This window comes from Carassius auratus, chromosome 25 (assembly GCF_003368295.1).
Source record: "Carassius auratus strain Wakin chromosome 25, ASM336829v1, whole genome shotgun sequence".
NCBI lineage: Eukaryota > Metazoa > Chordata > Actinopteri > Cypriniformes > Cyprinidae > Carassius > Carassius auratus.
The window spans coordinates 21012285-21032828 of NC_039267.1; the positions used below are offsets into that span (position 1 = coordinate 21012285).

General features: G+C 36.4%; 1 protein-coding gene across 1 annotated transcript; it reads right to left on the bottom strand.

Moving 5' to 3' along the window:
- LOC113043763 (E3 ubiquitin-protein ligase RFWD3-like) lies at nucleotides 1–11158 on the bottom strand. Its single transcript, XM_026203346.1, has 13 exons — nucleotides 11075–11158; nucleotides 9210–9395; nucleotides 8836–9068; nucleotides 8588–8649; nucleotides 8206–8418; nucleotides 7173–7264; nucleotides 6977–7091; nucleotides 4715–4919; nucleotides 4479–4629; nucleotides 3091–3267; nucleotides 2565–2779; nucleotides 534–751; nucleotides 1–448 (listed from the first exon to the last, which is right to left on the bottom strand). The coding sequence occupies exons 2-13, from the start codon at nucleotides 9380–9382 to the stop codon at nucleotides 305–307; spliced, it is 1998 nt and encodes a 665-aa protein (XP_026059131.1). The 5' UTR covers nucleotides 9383–9395; nucleotides 11075–11158; the 3' UTR covers nucleotides 1–304.
- Nucleotides 11159–20544: the final 9386 nt, after the last annotated feature.

The window sequence follows — 20544 nt, forward strand, 5'->3', positions numbered from 1 at the left end:
TGTCAATGTAGGCAATTATTGTTTTATTAAAAAAACACTTACATATATACAAAGAAACCAGTGAACACTGATCACGCTCAACTAAGACATTAATAAAGCCCTGATTTTAAGGTCAGAAACAGAAAACAATTTATAATGAACAGAAAATAAAAAAAAAGATTTAGATTTTAAACAAACAAAAAGAAAAAACAGAGAAACAAAGCACAAAGTAAAAGGACAGCAATGTCCCCCGGCGTCCCCGTCCAGCAGTATTTGGTTATGAAAAAGGCTTCTTCAGATTTCAGTTCGAATGTTCCTCTCAGTCTCACTCCCATTTATAAACCTTGAGCATCTTCTCGGTCAGAGAGGCCAGGAAACTGCTCTGGTTGGCCCCAAACGGACAGATGTCCAGCACGGGGAGATCTGCAGGCATCTTCTGGAGCAGAGCACCAGTGCCGGCGTCCCAGACCTGCAGACAGAGCGGAGAAATCACAGACGAGACCGTGAATGAGAGACACGAGCACAGGCTGGACTGAACGAGGAGCGCTTCTCACCATGGTGGAGTTGGTGGCCTCGTCCCCAGCACACACCAGCGTGGCTCCGTCTCCGGCCGGACTCTTGAACACGGCGTTCTTGGTGAGAAGCTTGCAGGAGGATCCAGCGGTGAAGGTCTGGACCGGAGAGCAGGAGCAGACGGGCGTCTGGCTGATGTCTGTCTGAGGCGTCCGGCTGAGCTCCATTAACACACAACGCAGTGACGGGTTTGAGCGACCTGGACCACACAACACAGACACGAGGAGACGCAAGAAATCAAAAGACAATCAAATACAGTAACCTTCAATTAAAATAGAAATGTGTGTAATATAAATCATTGTTTTCATACTGGAACAATATTAGTTATTTTTTGTAATGTAAACAACTGAAATTAGTGATTGTATGACTGCGTTGGGGCGTTATTACAGTTTTATTTGTAAATATCTATTTAAAGTCACAATGAAATGGCAGTAGCGACACATCTGTGATTCTGAATTGTAGCCAACATTCCAATAGAATCAATTCAAAAGAGTGGCAAGAAAAGAATGTTGGAGAAAAAAAAAAAAAAAAAGTTCACCAGAAATTTGACATTATAGATTAAACATTACGAGGTAAATAAAACAATTATATTAGACAATATATTTTTTAATAAAATTCGATTTTTCCGATTTTAGGGTCAATGGCAAAAATTCCCACATTTACATAATCATGTATTGTATTTTATGTATTTTTAAAGAAATTATATAACATTAAATTTATTTAAAAAAAAAAAACAGATACATTTAAAGCTAATAATATCAAAATGGCTACATGGGTGTTAGTTAAAATATTTATTCATGCTTTTCAACAAGAGAGATTAAAAAAAAAATGTTTCGATATGCTTCACCGAATCTTATGAGACCGGTCTTGTGATTTTTGGCCAAACTATTCAGAAGTTATTAGTGAAAATAGTATTTTAACTTTTTTTACATCTCCTAACCACTAGGTGGTGCTGTGCTGAAACTACATGAGAAACCTCAGGTCATGGCTGTCATAACTAGTGTTGTCAAAAGTACAGACTTCACTGCATTTTTAAAGGTCCCATGACATGGATTATTTCCTTTTCTTTAAATGCTTTTTAATGTTTCCTTAGGTGTATTTATATTGTTAGTATGATTTTTACATTTAAAATTTAGAAATAAAAAGCATTTTTGTATCCTGACATTAGCCCTCTGGCTTGAAGGGGCGTGTCTGCTGTGAGACTCCAAGTAAACCACAACTGTTGTGATTGGCTGACATCTTTGCATTCAAAATGCATATTACATGTGAAACCCCTCTCAAATATAAATATATATATATATATATATATACATATAACCTTCTCTCACAAAATGCTTTCACCACAGCTAACAGCAAACACATGAACACAGTAAGAGCTCCGTTGTGCAGCATAACAGCGTCATTCATTGTAACGGCAGTTTGGGCAAGTGTGCAGATATACTCGCGATGTGTGACAGCTCCGGAAAAAAGGGAGCTTTCTTTGATCGCTCTCTGTAGTTAAATCACAATTTAAATAACAGATTTGTTTCATGCTACTAAGAGAAACAACGTGAAGTTGATCGTTTAGTCACTGGCTTGATTCACTGATGCATAAACAGTATTAAACGATTTAGAAAGAAAGTCCAAATCCAAATTTGGGCTGTTGGTGGCGCTAGAGGGTTTGAGTTAGAGACTCCACATTTGCAGTGCTTATTATTGAGACTATCCTCTATCTGCAAGACAAATTTCATAACTTTTCCACAAGTGGTTTCATGGCGACTCTTCAGTGCTTGGCCCCTAATAATCATAACAATAATGAGAAAACTCAATAGATGCTTTCGCGATTTTTTGCTAATTAAAGTTTTGAATGGAATAAATAAATAGAAGCTGATAATATCTCAGTGTCTTTTTAAAACTGAATAAAACCAACAGAACAGTCTAACTCTATACTGACAGCCATCATATTAGTTTGACGAAAAACATAACTTTGGTAGTTAAGAATGAGAAGGTGCTGGTGTGGGTTGGACATGTACCTGGTCTGTAGGTGACGAGGCAGTGTCTGCTGTCCGGCTCCACCTGTATGTCTGTGCAGCTGCCGGACTCTAGAGGAAGGATGTGGGGCGTGTAGGTGGTTCCCTCCACGTGCTCCCAGAAACATCCGCCCTCCAGCGTGCCTGCGATCAGGCCGCCACAGGGGAACATGCTGGAGGCGGCGCGCGGGATGTAGGACAGAGACACCACTGGACAGCTACAGTGAACAACGGGGACAATATCAGCAACAAACAGCTTCTCCACAGTGTGTACAGGACACAATCAAGTAATACACAGAGAGTTCATTTGCAAAAACTGATAAACACCACTATATTCTCCACATTGAACCCTAAACACGTTTTGTCAAAGCTGGTATTGTCCACTTTCAAGCCGATTTCTTGGAATGCACAATATAAAAAAAACGTGATTTCTGAAAATACATCAAAATGTAGTTAGCCATTTTTGCAAACCAACTCTTCATGTACAGCATGCTACGGTTTGGCCGAAGCCAGGACCGCGGAGAGTGACCTGGAGCGCAGCGGGGCCAGCTCCTGAACGTGAGTGCTAGTGTCCCGCGTGTCGTACACCAGCACAGAGCCGCTGGAGAGACCGGCGTAAATGTAGTTGTTGTTATCGTGGCACCAGCAGCAGCTCCACACAGGTCTGCCCGTGTTGTAGGCCTGAACCACCGTGTTCGTCATCAGGCTGCGGACAAAACATCAACATGATCGAGCAACTCAGAAGAGGCAGTTTCGTTACGTGCACGAGACATCATTATTATGAGTTTCTGAGTAGTAAAATCACACCCAGAAAGAATAATCATATCTCATTGTCTGTACTGAAAGAAATAACCCAGACAAGCTCCATGCAAAAACAATCCTACAGCACGAGCAATGTAGTCTGATTCAGATGATTCTTACGAACAGATTCTTTTAGTGAATCAAATAACTATTGACTAGTCTTGTCTGATTCTGGTTTTTAATCAATTGTTCAGAAAGACAAGTTACTGGCTCGAATCGGTTTCCTGGTTTAATTTACAGCATTAAAGAGAGAGAACTGATATATTTGATTACAGAGTCAAAATGAAACCGAATCAAACCTAGAGCTTCTGAATCAGAATCTAATCAGGAAATGGATTCGAGAGGTCGATGGATACTGGATTTTGACGATCATTGAGATACTATTATAGTTACATTTGAGTATCTGTATATATTTTTTAAGTAACTTTTATTAGATAATTTATGTTTAATACTGTACAGTTGTTATTTTTTCATTAACTATTTAAATTAATTTTGGTTTAAGTTATTTTAGTAGTAAATGAGAAGTTGCATTGGCAACTAATATAAAATATGTATTTTTATATTTTACTTGATTTCAATTTCAATTTAGCTTTAGTTACTTTAATAACACTGCTAATAACAATATCTATTTTTGAAAACCTGGCCAAATTATTAAAATGTAAAACATTATATATATATATATATATATATATATATATATATATATATATAGGAGCATCCTCTCCTGTGACCCATGATTTGTCTGCATGTGTATTCAGAGCAAGTGAGCAACAGACTTTTTATAATAAAAAATAAAAAAATTGTGTTAACTTGTGTTGTCGGCATTAATTAGGTTAATGTGATGATAACGTGTTAACTTATCCAGCCCAGATTTATAGATACATAGATTTTAGTTACATTTTATTTATATATTTTATCTTAGCTCTTATGATCCTTTGACCATAACTACCTGAAGTGTATTTTGTAAGAACAGAAACCAAAAACTACTTGTGCATCTAAAAGTTGGTGTAGATGAATCAGCGTAAATGATATTATCAGTCGGCGTTTAAAACAATTTTATACTTTATTACAGTAGGTGTCAGTTGATTACCCAGCAGGACAGCCGTGGTCTCTCACCTGGTGAGTTTGAGAGTGTTGTCGAGGGCCGCGGACAGAAGAAGACTGTCCTGGTGTCGGCTGAAGCACAGACCTCGGATCTGTTTGGAGTGGATGGGAACATACTGACTCGGTTTGAGGGTCGCAGTGCTGATCTTCTTCACACCGAAGCCTGAGACAGCAACGATCGATCGATCAATGCTTATATGAACAAGAGAAAGGGAAAAACATCAATGTGGAAGAGCTCAAACTGCTACCTGGCACCAAGGTTGCTTGTGGAGAAGGCTGAGACGCCAGCAGACAGCCGAGAGGCTCACAGTAGGACAGAACCCTACTGCCCCCCGTCTGAGACACCAGCACAGCCTTAGAGAAGACGTAGTGTCCCGCGCCGGACGAGTCCTGCCTCTGAGACGCTCCCTGAGAGGAGCCGAACGCCGCCTGAGCTCTCCACCTCCTCAACTCCTGCAGAGCAAACACAGAGTCCAGCCGCAAGGACGCTTCACTTCCTCTAGACACATGATGGCTCTCATCAGTTGACATTAAACTCAATTAAATCGGCTTCTCCACTCTTTCAAGCTATGGGTTTACATAATTGGGTTTTCGGACCCCCTTGGCCTTCACTGCACTGCATGTTTTCCTTCTCTCTCTCTCTAGAAGCCATTTTTCATGCTGCTTTCCAAAGAAGTGAAGTGAGTGAAGTGAAGTGAAAGTGACATTCAGCCAAGTATGGTGACCCATAGCAGTTTGGGGTTCGATGCCTTGCTCAAGGGCACCTAAGTCGTGGTATTGAAGGTTGAGAGAGAGCTGTACATGCACTCCCCCCACCCACAATTCCGTCCGGCCCGAGACTAGAACCCACAACCCTTCGATTGGGAGTCCTACCCTCTAACCATTAGGCCACGACTTCCCCCTAAAGACTGGTCAATATTTATTCATTAAACAATAATTATTCTACTGCAACCTCAAATTTTAAAGAGTATGAAAAAAAACTGTATTTCCTGGAATACAGCAAGATATTTTTTTATATCTGAATCATGCGGAGACTTATAAATCAAAATTATGTTAAGTAATTAATGTCAAGCATGTAAAACAAGCGTAAAGCATTGAATTTTGGTGAAGAAAAGCCAACTTGTGAGGAAACTGTAGTTAACTTTAGTTCATGTTGGTTTTACACTTATGTTTTTTATTCCTATTCTGAATACCGTTAAATTGAAAGAGTTTGCTGTAGAATGAAGGGAACTACAACACGTTTATATTTGTATTTACTACCTTTACTTTGATTACGTTTTATTTGACACTCGTTTACATTATTTCTGGAAGTAATAGTAAAACTTGTGTATACACTAGCTATGTTTCCATCCAAAAATTATTTCTGTGTGCATTTTGGGGTACCGCATTTAAAAAAATAATAATAATAAAAAAAAAACCCTGGATGGAAACACAGAAGTGAACAAAAAAACCTATGTACACAACGGAGTAGGATAAAGTTGCATAAATACAGAAGGAAACACATTTAACAAATGAATTCCTCCATGCGCATCAAAAAAGTCATGTGACTGCACGATGGGACGGGATGATTTGACTAACCAGCCTCAACATCCTCCGAAAGCAATGACCGCATTTATTGTGTTTCGTAATTTATCATAAATAGAAAAGCCGTTCTACCTCAGAAATCATAATATTACCTCAGGACTTCTTATGTACTCTATATATTCTAAACACTGATTACCTTTATTGTACCTGTTACTTCCACTTATTTGTATATACTGCTCCATCTATGTCGTTCTGTCTAAGGGCACTGTAGTCACTCAATCTCAGTGCTCTCCATGTACGTCTATGTCTTATGTCTTGTTATTGTCACTGTATGTCTGAGCCTCGTCACAAGCATTTCAATGCCCAGTTTTCCCCAGTGTTAACTATGCAAATGACAAATAAATGCCTCTTGACTATATTCAGTCTACTCCTTTTCTTACTGATATTTAGTGCTAGTCAGTATCAGAAAGTGACGATTTTGTTCTCATTGACTCACTGGATGGAAAAAGTGCTTTATTCGCAAATGTTTTATGCGTTATGCCAGTTTTGCGCTTAACTTAAATCTTTAAACGAAACGTAACACTTTTGGCTGTTTTTCTTTTTTCTTTCTCTCAAAAATTTCTTAAAAGTCTTATTTTCTGTAAACTTACATGATATATATAACATTCCTCTAACAAATAGTAGAAAAACTTCAGCATAACTTAATACAATTTAAATATTTTTTTTGAACTGCAACAATACAGAAGCCAATTCAATGTTGCAAACATTACGGTGTCTTTATAACAACATGCTTCTTAACGGTATAATTTATATTAATAGGTTCAAATATAATATTGCCTTTATATTTAAGAAAAAGAGTCTCTTAAAAAAACATTTGGGGGTCCTTGGCATCAAAATGCTTGAAAAGCCCTGTTCCAGTTAACTAGTGTCGAGACACTTGAGATATGAAGAGAGTTTGTCCTGAGAAGACACACACACACACACACCTCGAGCTCTTTGCGCAGCCGCACGTTCTCGTCGGCCAGGAGCTGCATCTGCTGACGACACTGAGCCACCTCCAGCTGCTCCATCCTCCGTGAGCCCTGCTCCAGCTCCAGACGACTGCACACAGTCAAACCATCAGCTCAAGCATATACTGGACACACAATACATACATACAGTAATAAACGCTCACTGGAGCACCTCTTCAGTCGCACTTCCTCTGCGTTGTCCAGGGCTTTCAGTTTCCGTGCATAAAGAAAGATGATATGACCACGTTTGGCTGGTTTATTGCACTGAGGAGACACAAAATCTTTTTACGGACACATTACATCACCAATATCCTTATAAAAAATTACATTTAATTCTGGGTTTTTTAAAACAGATTTTTGTGAAAGGCGTATTACACGTCTTTTTTGATAAATTGCACTTCTCAGATGAATGTTTTGTAATATACTTTCAAATTATGTTAAACATTATGAATGTTGTTTTTTTACTAAAACAGGATAACGTAACAACATCTGTGAATTTTTATAGCCAGATTTAAAATATACATTTAAAATATTTCTTAAAATATTTTGTTTTATAAAAATTATTTTGTAAATTCAAAAAGGATCATTAATTTTCCATTGGTGAATTTTTGTAGCCAGTAATGTAAATACTTAAATGATCAATCACAATTAATCACATCCAAAATTAAAGTTCGTGTTTACGTAATACATGCGTGTGCACTGTGTAGATTTATTAAGTATATATAAAAACAAGTACATGCATGTATATATTAAAGACAAATATTTTGTTTTTTTATTAAATGTTTATATATAATATAAATAATAATATAAATATATACACATACATCTTATATATATATATATATATATATATATATATATATATATATATATATATATATATATTTATATATATATATATATATATATATATATATATATATATATATATATATAGTATGCATGTTTATTTGTATATAAATATGCACAGCACACACACATATTATGTAAACAAAAATGTTTATTTTTGATGCGATTAATCGTTTGACAGAACTATTCAAAATATTTTACATAATTGTAATTATTTCAAATTAAACCAGGATAATATATCTGCACATATGAATTATGATCCACCCATCACACAACTATTTACAGAACTAGAAAAAAATAATAATAATAAACTTTAACTCTAGCAAATGTTCATTCACTGAAACGGTGAAACGCACCTGTGGACATTTATTTCCTCCACTCATCAACCAGCGGGAGATACAGATGAAGCCGAAGAGGTGACCGCAGCGGAGAGCGGCCAGGCGGTGGTCCCCTGCCGTGGTCCAGGGCTCGAAACAGATGGAGCAGGTCTCTCCATCAGCATCATCTGCTTCGGTCTTTCCAGCGGGACTCGCAGCAGCTGTGACGGGACCCTGCGACTCAGAGACCGGCTGGGAAGAGACAAGTCTCAATCAGGACAAAGACAGCTGCCATTCACGATCCACTTCACTACAATGATGCGACGCATTCCCAACAAACTGAAACCAGATATTCTGCTGCTCTGATAGAGGACCATAGTTTAGATCATGTTTTATAAAAGCACAACAGTTAAACAGTCACCTCAGTCTCTTGTAGTTGAGCAGATGCTCTCGTCCCTTCAGCCGCTGTAGAAACACTGGACCCTGAATTATACAAAAACATATGGCTTCATTTCATATGCTAAGAAGTTAGCCAACATGCAATTTCAGATGCAATTCTAGTAGTAGACTATTATAAAGAGCTTAAAATGTAATAGTTTAAAAGATATCTGGGAAAATATTCATCTGAGCTAAAATTGTTATGAAACGAGAAATGAAATGGCCGTGGACCTGTAGCGCTGGACTCATCAGACGTGGTCACATTCGCAGCAGCAGCAGGAGCAGGAGCAGGAGCAGGAGCGGTGCGGATGGAGCTGTGTTCAGGATCCAGCGCTGGTGGATCTGTGTGAGGAGCGGAGCGCCGTGTGTCCTGGGAGCTGCTCAGCCGCTCCACCAGATTCTGTGCGATGATCTCCCGGAGTCTGCGCATCCTCTCTCCACGTGAGGAGACCTGCGAATGTGACCTGGGAAAACAGGAAGATCGAGTCATACAGCCACTCCATACTGTCGATGCAGGAAAAAGTAAGTGAACCCTTTGTATTCTCTTTTAACTTGGACAGATTATGCACACGTTATATTTGATGAGCCTTAACCTGTTCTCTTACCCAGTTATATTTCTCCTCCGGATCGCCCGACGGGCTGAAAGTCTGGGTCGCTCCGATGGGCCTTGATCCTGTAAGGGAACATCCTCTTCCTCCGTGTTGCTGTCAGATTCAGAGACTACGATCACACCGGCCTCGCTGGATGCTGGAGCCACTTCCACCTCCATATTCTCCATCTTCAAATGCGTTCTGCAGGAGACACAACAGGAAAGAATTAAGGACTGAAACACGGTTGATATTGTTAACCAAAACTAAGATTAAAGGGATAGTTCGCCCAAAAATGAAAATTCTGTCATGATTTATTCGCCATCAAGTTGTAACAAACCTGTCTGAGCTGACACCAGCCATTCACTAATATAGTATATAAAAAAGATACTATCGAAAGTCAATGGCTACCATTAACTGTTTGGTTACCAAACAGTAAAGCCGGTTCTGTGATTAGTAGTAAATCTCAATTAAGTACATTCAGATGGAGAGGCATTTACTACAAAGAGCCGTAGCACACTAACAAGCCACACAATATCGTGTTCATAGTCTCAGGTGATACATCGCCAATAATGAACGCGATATTGCGTGATATATCATTTATTCTAAAATAACACTGGTCTGACACACTTTGACCAGCCTCATTTTTACTTCATCCTGAATTCAGATAACTTTTTAATGCAACTCTAGTAGGCTATCTGGTAAAATACACAGTAGGGCTGCAAGATTAATAGAAATTTAATCGATTTGATTGATTTCACAGAATGTGCGATTTTCATTCGTATCTTTCAGCAGTAAATCTCCATCAGAACGCCAGAGGCATCTGATTGAACAGAAGATTTAAGTGCTTTCATTGATTCAAAGTGACTAATAAACACACGACTACGACAATATTTTGTTTATCGTAGTTCTTATTATTATAATTTTATATTTAAATAAAGTATTTTTATAAAGCAGGGCCGTTATCACCATTTAGAATACTATGAAATATATTGCGTGCCTTATTCTGTGCGATTTATTTTAAACACTTACGTTATGAAGTAAATTTGTTACTAAACGTGGTATTTTAACATGTTCTCAGATGGAGCAGTATTTACTACACAGAGTCATAGTTCACTGAGAAGCTACGCAAACAGCTATTATTATCGCAAGCAATTTCATAAACATGCAATAAAATCGTCTGCATTTTTTTGCGTAACATGTCAGTGAACTACAGCTCTTTATCATAAATACTGCTCCATCTGAAAGCATGTGATGATGATTTAGTGCTGATTACAGAACCAGCTTTACTAACAAAATTTAATTCAATTCAATTAATCATGCAGACCTAATTCACAGGCATCTTTACAAACCAAATATAGTCATACAGTTGTGCAATACATTACATATATTTCCTTTCTATGTGGCCCATTTGTCTAAGTGTTCTGTGTGTGTAACATTTAAACCATGTTTTAAAATTAAAACTTTGTAAGTTTCGTAAAATATAAGACAGATTTATCCATCCGGGTCTTTCATACATACTATTTCCCAGCTTTAGGACGCAGTGATCATCTAAGTACGGAGAGTATGCGAACTACACTAGTTTGCGACACGTCCTGATAGATCGCTTGTTTTAGTCTTAAACATTAAATCACACTACATAAACACAGATCAGGGTGATCTTAAAGTAAACTTTGACTAGTTATTTAATAAACAAGTTTTATAGTTTTCGCTAACAAAATAGCCACACGCACAATAAAACCAAACCAACAACATGCATAACACTGACAATATTTACCAAGCAGAGCGACTGGTTTGCTTCCTGAATTTCTTCGTAGGTCATCAAAAACTACATTTTGTTGCGATTTAAATTATTTAAATAATAATAATAAAAAAATCGTTACATTTGAGATCGAATTTGAGCAGAATCTACTGCTGCTGCAAACACAACCGCCAACGTGATGCTCCGCCCACTCTGCTCGTTTCGCTCTTTGATTGGACAACAGCTTGTGAACGTCTCCGATTCGTTCTTCTTCTTCTTCTTCTTCTTCTTTGGATATTTTTGGCGAATTCCACACCACAGATACACACCGCCACCAACTGTTCCTATTCATACATGGATGATAGGCTTGCCTCTATTCAGATTTTATTTATTTATTTATTTATTCATTTATTTATTTATTTATTTATTCATTTATTTATTCATTCATTCATTCATTCATTTATTTTGTTGTTAATTTTATTTCACCCAAGCTGTATTTCTGGCTGCTGCGTGTTAAAAAAAAAAAAAAACGCTGGTGTGTTCCCCTATTCCTTTGCTTATTTAACTATCTAATTCGCTTATTTAATTCTGTTTCTACTATATATTCCATTTCTATTCTTTGATTAATACCTTCTTTGTTTTAACCCTTTCCAATTACCTCTTTTTTTTCTTTATGATTACCTTTAAAGTTCTTTATCATTTTTATTCTCTCTATATTATATTTCCCACATTTTAATATAACATGTTCAACGGTTTCTATTACCCCACAAAAAGTACATTTATCTGTAATATGTTGACCTATTCTGTATAGGGATGCATTTAGTCCTGTGTGTCCAAATTGTAATCTATATAAAATCACCTCATCTGTCCTACATCTTCCAAAATTAGTTACTTCTTTAACTGATGAATTAATTTTATAATAAAACCTTCCTGTATCAGCTTTGTCCTACTTCTTCTGCCACTCTTCTGAATATTTGATTTAATAAATGATTTAATTTCTCCTCGTTTTTCTTTTTTTTTTTTTGCAAAACTTATCTGCTATTTCATTACCATTGATTCCTGTGTGAGCCGGTAGGCTACCCAACACAATTCGACATCTCCTCATATGATTTAGAGATTTTAATGTCATATATATCATTTAAAATGTCTTCTCTAATGGATTTATATGAAACCAAACTGTTTAGCGCTGACATTGAGTCTGATCACATAATTACTCAATCTGGTCCAACATCTTCTATCCACTGTTATGCACTGTTATACATTTATACTTTATTTCTCACACTTTCTTACAGTTTTAAACAAAATTAAAGCCCTATTCACATTGGATTAAAATGATCTGGGGACCAATTATTTTATCTGTGTTCAGTAAAAAAATGGTATGTCACTTGCGGGGGAATTTGTACTTTATTAATTAAAGACATGGCCCATTCACACAGGATTAAGATCACAGATAATTCTCATTCTCAGACACAAACTTTTAGTCAGCAGATGGCGTTGCGATTTTATTTCTGCTATAAAGATGCAGTTTTTGAATGATGTGCAGAAAGGTCCTTTTAACTCATGTCCACCATTAATTATTGACCCACTCTAAAGTCCCTGTTGATGGCACTACAACAACAAATCCCAAATCCATTTCATGCTTTTAAGAGCTCTAGAAATACACAGCTACTTTTAGATTTCTGTAAACAGAAAAAGAAGACGCTCCCCCCATAATGGTGAAGTTAAAGCATCATACAATTTGAGACACTCAAGTGTCAAGGTTATTTATTTCTAAGAGCTGGAAAACATTGACCTCACACTGAAAAGAGTATAAAACTGTGTAACCAGAGAGTTAACGCTAGACTCAACAGACTGATGCTATATCTGTCAGACGTCTACAGAAGTGCTTATTGAGAATGAACAGAGGTTTACATGATGTTCTTTTTTTAACACCGTGAACTTTTCATCGGCTGTTCTATGTATTTTTAAAAACACTTTTGTTGTGATAAAAAAGGCATAGGAAAACAAAGTTATTGTTGATTATGTTTCTCTGATTTTATCCAGTTTCTCTGCTCTCACCGAAACAGTATTATCATAACACACTAAAGCAAAGTAATGAGCAGTGATGATCAGGCTGTCATGAAAGATTGTTAAACATCACTCACGAAAAAGGAAAAAGAAAACAAGAAGTTCTGATGTGCTACGAAACACACACATTAGGAATCAGTGTATGAATCTCAACAACGGTGAAAACCAAATGCTTCATGTCGCAATGCATGCTGGGAGTCATGGATGAGTTTTGTACTGTGCATGTACCCAGCATGCATTGCAGCATGAAGCTCTTGATTGTGACCATTGTTGAGCTTCATATGCTGGTTCTTGATCTCTGTGTGTGTATAAATGATGCTATTAAGTAAAGGTTAAGTGCATAAGATGGTGTTTTTTAAATCCTGCTTAATAGTTCACATCTCATCTTGTAGTGTAAATAGTTTCGAAACTAATAGGGGTGCTCCGATCACGATCGTCCGATCGTTAATGCGCATCTCGTCAGTAAAGCCGGTTCTCTAATCAGCGGTTAATTCCATCAGGTGCGTGATTTCACATGGAGCAGCTGTAACTACACAGAGCCGTTGTTAATAGAGAAGATGCGCAAATCCACTTCATTTTCAGCGTTTTTTGGCGCATCTTCTCTTCTCACCCCTAGAAACTAATAAAAAATCACTATGCAAAAGAGTACGCTGCCATCAATAATTAACCATAACCATCTTCGTAAATGTGTTTTAAAAACAGAAATGCAGAAGTCAACATAAACGAAAATGTAAAAGTCAACCCGAAAACACTGATCACCATAATGGTGAGCTTAAACCAAATATATATCTTTTTGTTTAGATCAAATGTATGAATTTAAATTAATTGACTTTTTACAACAAGAAAAATATACTTTGTTCCAGGTTTTATAAAATGGTTTTCATAGATATAGAAAATATTGTTTAGGGCAAGTTATTTATTATTAATTAGCTCAAGTTTAAATTTTTTCAGTGTTATTATAATGTTTTCTCCCCTGCATGTATTTCCCCCCTTATAATTAAAATTGTACGCTGATACTTAAAGGCACAATAAGTAAGTTTTCGCCACTAGAAGGTGCATTTTCAAAACAAAGTGGAATCATGGTAGTTGTGAGTTTTTAAGTGTTTTTGAACAAATAAAAAATAAATTCAAACAAAAACATTACAGATCTAGAGGCTGTCTAATGGATTTGTGTGGGCTTTGTGAAGAAGGTCTTCTGTAGCTCTGCTCTGAAGATGCTGTGTCGCTTGTTTTTTTTCTGCAGATTCAGTTTACCTTTGCAGATGACTTCACATCTCTCACATCAACATCTCAAGGTGTTTTAGATCAGTGTATGACAAATGAGCCATAGAGCACATCTATGACTCCAGTAGCTCACGTCGGCCGTCTATAATTTGATTCACAAAGGTTGTGACCTCCCTCATGTGTGCGCAGGTCCACGTGTCCGTGCCTGTTGCACTTTTCTTATGGCTTTGCTGGTCTTCAGCGTTTCCTTAGTGAAATTCATGAGGACTGTTTCAGCAAAGATAAACATGGCCTCTACACCAGACATCTGTGTTTGGTTTAGGACCTGACTGAGACATCAAACGTGCATTTGAACCCGTTAAAATGCCATTAGGAAGGATTCTTATGTGGATTTAGCTCTGTGATATAAACTTGTCCTCCACACCACATCCAAAGCATGTTGTGTTACATTGTGAGTCATAAACAGATCGTAAGCAGAGCTGTACTGTGTATAATTGCGTTGATGTCTTACAATAAAACGTGCTCAGGCAATAGCAAAAAGAAGAAAACAGCTGTGATGCACACAATGGTGTGGCAAAAAACAGCATGTGAAAAGAGTAGCCCGAATTCATTATGTTCAGAAAACAGTAGGCAAAAAATTCCCCAGATAACCTACTACTTTTAGCAAGATGAGGAGTCCACACCTACTGGTCACTTTTCTATCCCATGAAGCCACAGGAGAGGATTTGTGAATGCTCCGACATAACTGACAATGTAAGTCACATGACAACATGACAAATATAACACTTCATATGGACATATTCACATGACATACTGTAGAACACACTTTAATGTCTGTCAAGTAATTACTTATTTTAAAGACCTTATACAATTTAGGATGCCGTCAGTGAGATGAAACAGTATATAGGCCCAGGATCTCCCAGAATTAGCAAGTGTTAGTGTTGCTAGCTTGTTGATACATACTTTTCTTTGAAAAACGTGTTATTGTTCAATTTTCCCCTAGCTGTCAGCTGTTTAGAATCACAAGTTGTCATTTCTGATTTGATCAAATTTGAGCTAAAATGTAGCACATTTAATTAGCTTCATTTTCTTAAACAGTAGATTTAGGCTTAGTTTGTGTGGAAAAACTCAATTTCTTGAATAGCTTAATTGTCTAACACTGGAAATCATTCACTTACGAGCCGGGATAGATGAAAAATAACTAGTTTAAATGTAGCAAGCTACTTTTGTCATGTAAATTGTGTTGTAATTAGCTAATTTTCCAAACATTATGGGCCCTATTTTAACGATCTAAGCGCAAGGTCCAAAGGTCCCGGCGCAGGTCCACTCAGGGCGTGTCTGGATCCACTTTTCTTTTGTCTGTTTTCTTAATTGCAGAATATGTATCATGTGCATCCAGTCCTTCGTGCTGTCTTTGCTGTAAACTGGATTAAAGGGACACAAGTGAGAGACTTATTTACCCTCATTTGATAAAACTGCTTTGAAAAAATTTCTTTTACATTTAGAAATTTCTAGAATATCTGTTTCGGGTTTTTTGTTAGTGTAAAAACTTTTCCAAAATAAAAAAGTAAGTAAGTGAAATTTTCACTTATTTTTCACCAGATCTTGAAGTGTTCCTGTAGCTCAGTGGTAGAACATTGCATTAGCAAGTGCAAGGTTGGGGGGTTCGATTCCCCGGGAACACATGATAGGTGAAAATTGTTAGCCTGAATGCACTGTAAGTTGCTTTGGATAAAAGTGTCTGCTAAATACATTAATTTAATATTATTTAATTAAATTTTACTCAATAAAATGTACTTATTATTATTATTAGTTTTTTTTTACTTAACTTAGTTAAGTAGATTTACTTAACTTCCAAATGTGTTAAATTTACTTGAAAAATGCTTGTGCAAAAACTTGCCAAACAAAAATTAAGTAAATTTACTTATTACTTTTTTCAGTGTAGTTTAACAAAGGCAAAAACGGTCGGTAGTTGGGTAATGGGTGTTTTTTGGGCGTAACGTGCAATAAACCAATCAGAGTCTCATCTCCCATCCCCTTTAAAAGCTAGTTGTGCTCATGCCATGTTTGGTTCACTATTTACATGGTGGAATGTAATTTTTCATAAAAAAAAAATTTTGCGTGCTGTGTGTAAGAACCAGTGTTGGGTAAGTTACTTTAAAAAAGTAATCCACTAAAAATGACTAATTACTTCTTTAAAATTGTAATTTGATTGCATTTCTGATTACTGCGTTTTAGATTACTAATTGCTTTACTTTCAGTTTACTTTCAAGATTACTTTCCTTTTCAATTTATCAAACCTAAAACATGCACTACAAAGAGAAACTCTCGTTCTTTCGTTAATTTAATATTGACAGAAAAAAAATAGGTACATACCGTATTTTTCGTATTTTTAAGTCGCAAGTCGCACCTGACTATAAGTCGCAGGACCAGCCAAACTATGGAAAAAAGTGCGACTTATAGTCCGGAAAAATACGGTAAGTATTATTTTTGTAACCTACACTACCAGTATCAATGATGTTTTTTTTTTCATCATCTCTGTATACAAAGAAAGATTCAGGTTCATTTCAGCTACTTTTCTTTTTTGGAAGAAAATGTTTTTCTCAAGTAATAAGCAATTGTGACGTGACTTAAAGCAGCAGATTATCTCATTCTGACGAGTCATTTATTTTTACTTATTAGTGTTACTGTGACATAGCCTAAACTTGTACACATTCACTTGATGAACTTTTCCCAAACTATAATGCCGGACTTAAATATGTTTTTTTTCAAACATTTTGAAATATGATTCATACTAATTGAAATACAATCTTTCATTGCATCTAAATGCTGTAGGAATCGTCTGCATTTTAGCTCAAATTGTCCAGTGATTTATTAAAGGGCATACTGACCCACAAAACATTATTTTTTTATTTATTTTTTTAGTTCATAATTTTTACCACTGCATTTGTAACTTAAAAGTAACATAATTTAATTGACATAAGTAACTGTAATCAAATTACATACATTTACATTTTAACGCATTACTGTGTTACCAGGAAAAATAATTAGATTACAGTAACGCATTTCTGTGTAAGACGTCATACCCAACTCTGGTAAAAAACAAAGTTTAGGCATGCTGTGCACATGCCTACAGGCACATATTACTAATGTGCTCTATATATAAAAATATAAATTGCAGCACGGTTTAGACCAGGGTTTAAGTTGGTCTATGGCACAGTCTATTTTCAGTTCCTTAAAATAGCAATGCGCCAACAGAGCGTCTGAACACACCTCTTTTTTTAGACCAGCGTGGCCATAAGTGCACAAATGTGTGCAAATGCGTTTTCTATTTAAGCAATGGGAATATTAAAACTGCATGGGGCAGAAACTAATAAAAACACTTGCGTCACATTGCGGCAGGTGTATGATAGGGCTCTATGACTGTGTCTGAAATACCCCTACTAGTGCACTATTTTGAGTGGACAGACATTTGTAGTAAAGTGCCTTAATTCAATCCCACAATACACCTCAAACATAATTAGTCAATTTGTGCTTAGCCTAGCTCATTTATGAATGTTCCACTTTTAGTTTTTTGATCATAAAAGATGTTTCTAAACGATTCCCATGTCTAAGAGTGTAGTATAAATGCGTGACGTGGTTACACTGTGGGAAGTATGTGCTCTTTTCTGTGTATCCTGTGAAAAGGCTTATAGCCTGGACGTTTGTAAGAAACATCATTAAATGTTTTTAACTTTAAATCATCACTTCTAGACAAAATATGAGCCCAAAATCCATAATGTTTCTTACGGTAAAAAAGTCCATCTTCTTTTGTCCTCCAACATTAAAATACATCCACATATCTGTTTAGAGCTGTTTTCGGTTGCTTTCACTTCTCAGTGATGTTCGATGTGCATATTTCTTGTGCATGTGCATTTTTGTTTCAGACAAGGCCAATTTTTCACTGAAGGAAGAAATATAATAGACAGATGACACATATTTTATCCGGAAGCAATAAAAAATGTCCTAACGATGAATTTATTACAAGCATGCATGCTTTTCACTTCACATGACATTAATGATGGACTGGAGTGCTGTGGATTACTTGTGGATTATTGTGATGTTTTTGTCAGCTGTTTGAACTCTCATTCTGACGGCACCCATTCACTGCTAAGGATTTATTAGTGATCAAGTGATGCAGTGCTACATTTCTCCAAATCTGATGAAGAAACAAACTCATCTATAACTTGAATGAGTTAAGGGTGAGTGCATTTATTGCAAATTGTTATTTTTGTATGAACTATTCCTTTAATGGATTAATAATTGATCATATTTTAATCTTAAAACTATGTTCATTTTACATGCATACTGACATCTATTCAAGGCATGGGGAAAATATGTTATCACTTCTCGAGTATTACACCACATTTTTAGTCATTTAATTGAACCTTTTCTTAAATGAAACATTAGTGCAAAGATTATATTCGTAAGAACCTGGCTTTTGTGTTTGAAACTTGTATTTTCAAAGTATTTTTATGTTTTATTTTCTTAATTGTGTAAACTCCTATTTGACCTCCTTGGGAGCAGGTGTAGGATGGGAAGGGTTTAATAATACGCACACTGCAGACCAAATTATTACATTCTGAAAAAGGATGATGGAGTCAAACATGTATTATATATTTTTTTGGAATAACATACAGTAATCAGTAAAACAGCAAGACCAGAAACAAGAACTGAGGAAGTATATAGGGTAAATTGTCTTTGTAGAAGAAATACTGGTCAACCATTGCTCATTTTGACTGAAGAAAAGTAAAAGGGAAACCCAGACTATTTATGATGTTATGAGCACTTGTCACTGTGTGAGTAATATGCACAACAGACCTATCACAGAAGTGATAGTGTTATTAAGAGACATGGCATCCGGCCGCTGTTAATTAACACCTGGATCCTCTTCAGCTGAATCAGTTCTGCCTGAAGAGTGACAAGCTTTCGCTCAAGGTGGTTAACAGCACAGCATTTCCTTAGTGCCCATTAACACCCTTTTATATTATGCTGTTTCTGTCTGATTAATAAATGCAGCCCTTCTGTTGTGCTGTGACATGAGTAATGTCCGAGTATTCACCTCCATGTTGTTAGGGTGTTGGGGTTTATTGCCAGGGCATCACTATGTGGTTGCTTTATGGTTTTAGCATGTTCCTATGTGGCTTCTTTGGCGTTTTGGGTGGTTACTTTGGTATGGTATCGTTTGCCTGAACTAAACTCATTGCCATCTGGTTTGTGTCTACAAACACATGCTGTGTGGTATTCTGAGCCATTTTCAGTGCGTGATTGGTATTTCCAAGCGTTTGGTTGGAGTGTTGCTACGTGGTTTTTAAGAGATCGCTAGGTGGTTCCCAGGGTATTGCTATGTAGGAACTAAATTAAATGAGTTTTTATGTGGTTAACATGTTTAATGATTTTGCTAGGGCATCTCTATGTTGCTCCTTGGGTGTTATGGAAGTTGCAGTAGCGTTGTTAGGTTGTTCCTTGGGGTTAGTGCATGGCGTTGTTTCGGGGTTTCTATGTGTATTGAGCTGTTTTTAACATGCTGTATGTTGTGTGGTTTCCAGGACTTCATTATGAAGCTGCTATTTGCTCTGAAACATCTTGAGCATGTTGCTGTGTAGTTGTTTAGGTGTTCTCGATGGGTGCTAGGTTTTCATGGATATGGATTAATGCAAGGGCATTGCTAGGTGGATGCTAGATTGTTGTATTATTGTTTGCCTTTTCAGAAACTCACTGGCATGATATTCAGGTGTTCTTGGTGGTTTCCAGGTGTTATAGGAGGTTGTTTGTGTCACTATTGCTAGTTGTTTGCCAGGGCATGTGGGATGTATTCTGTACAGTGGCCCACAACCAGAGCTGGGTAGTAACGGATTACATGTAATCTGGATTACGTAATCAGATTCAAAAACTCAAGTACTTGTATTTAGAGTAAACTACTTTTTAAAGTACTCGTAATCAGACAACAGTTACTTTTTTATGGATTACATGATAACATATTATAATATGATAATACATATTATATTATCATATTTAAAAGTATCAGTGTATTTTTCTAGCATGTCATACTTTGTATGTCAAAAAAGTAACACATTAATCTAATAACATAATTTATTCATTTGGATAGATGGAGTTTGTTGATACTGATTTCATTTTAATAATAATAACAACCATAATGTCTTATTATTCTAATTTAATGTAAGAATTCAATGCAAATATAAAGGAAAGGAAGGAAAATATTGTCCTTTATATGTTAAAAAGTGTAAAAGCAAACAATTTAAAGGCAAATATAAAAAAAAA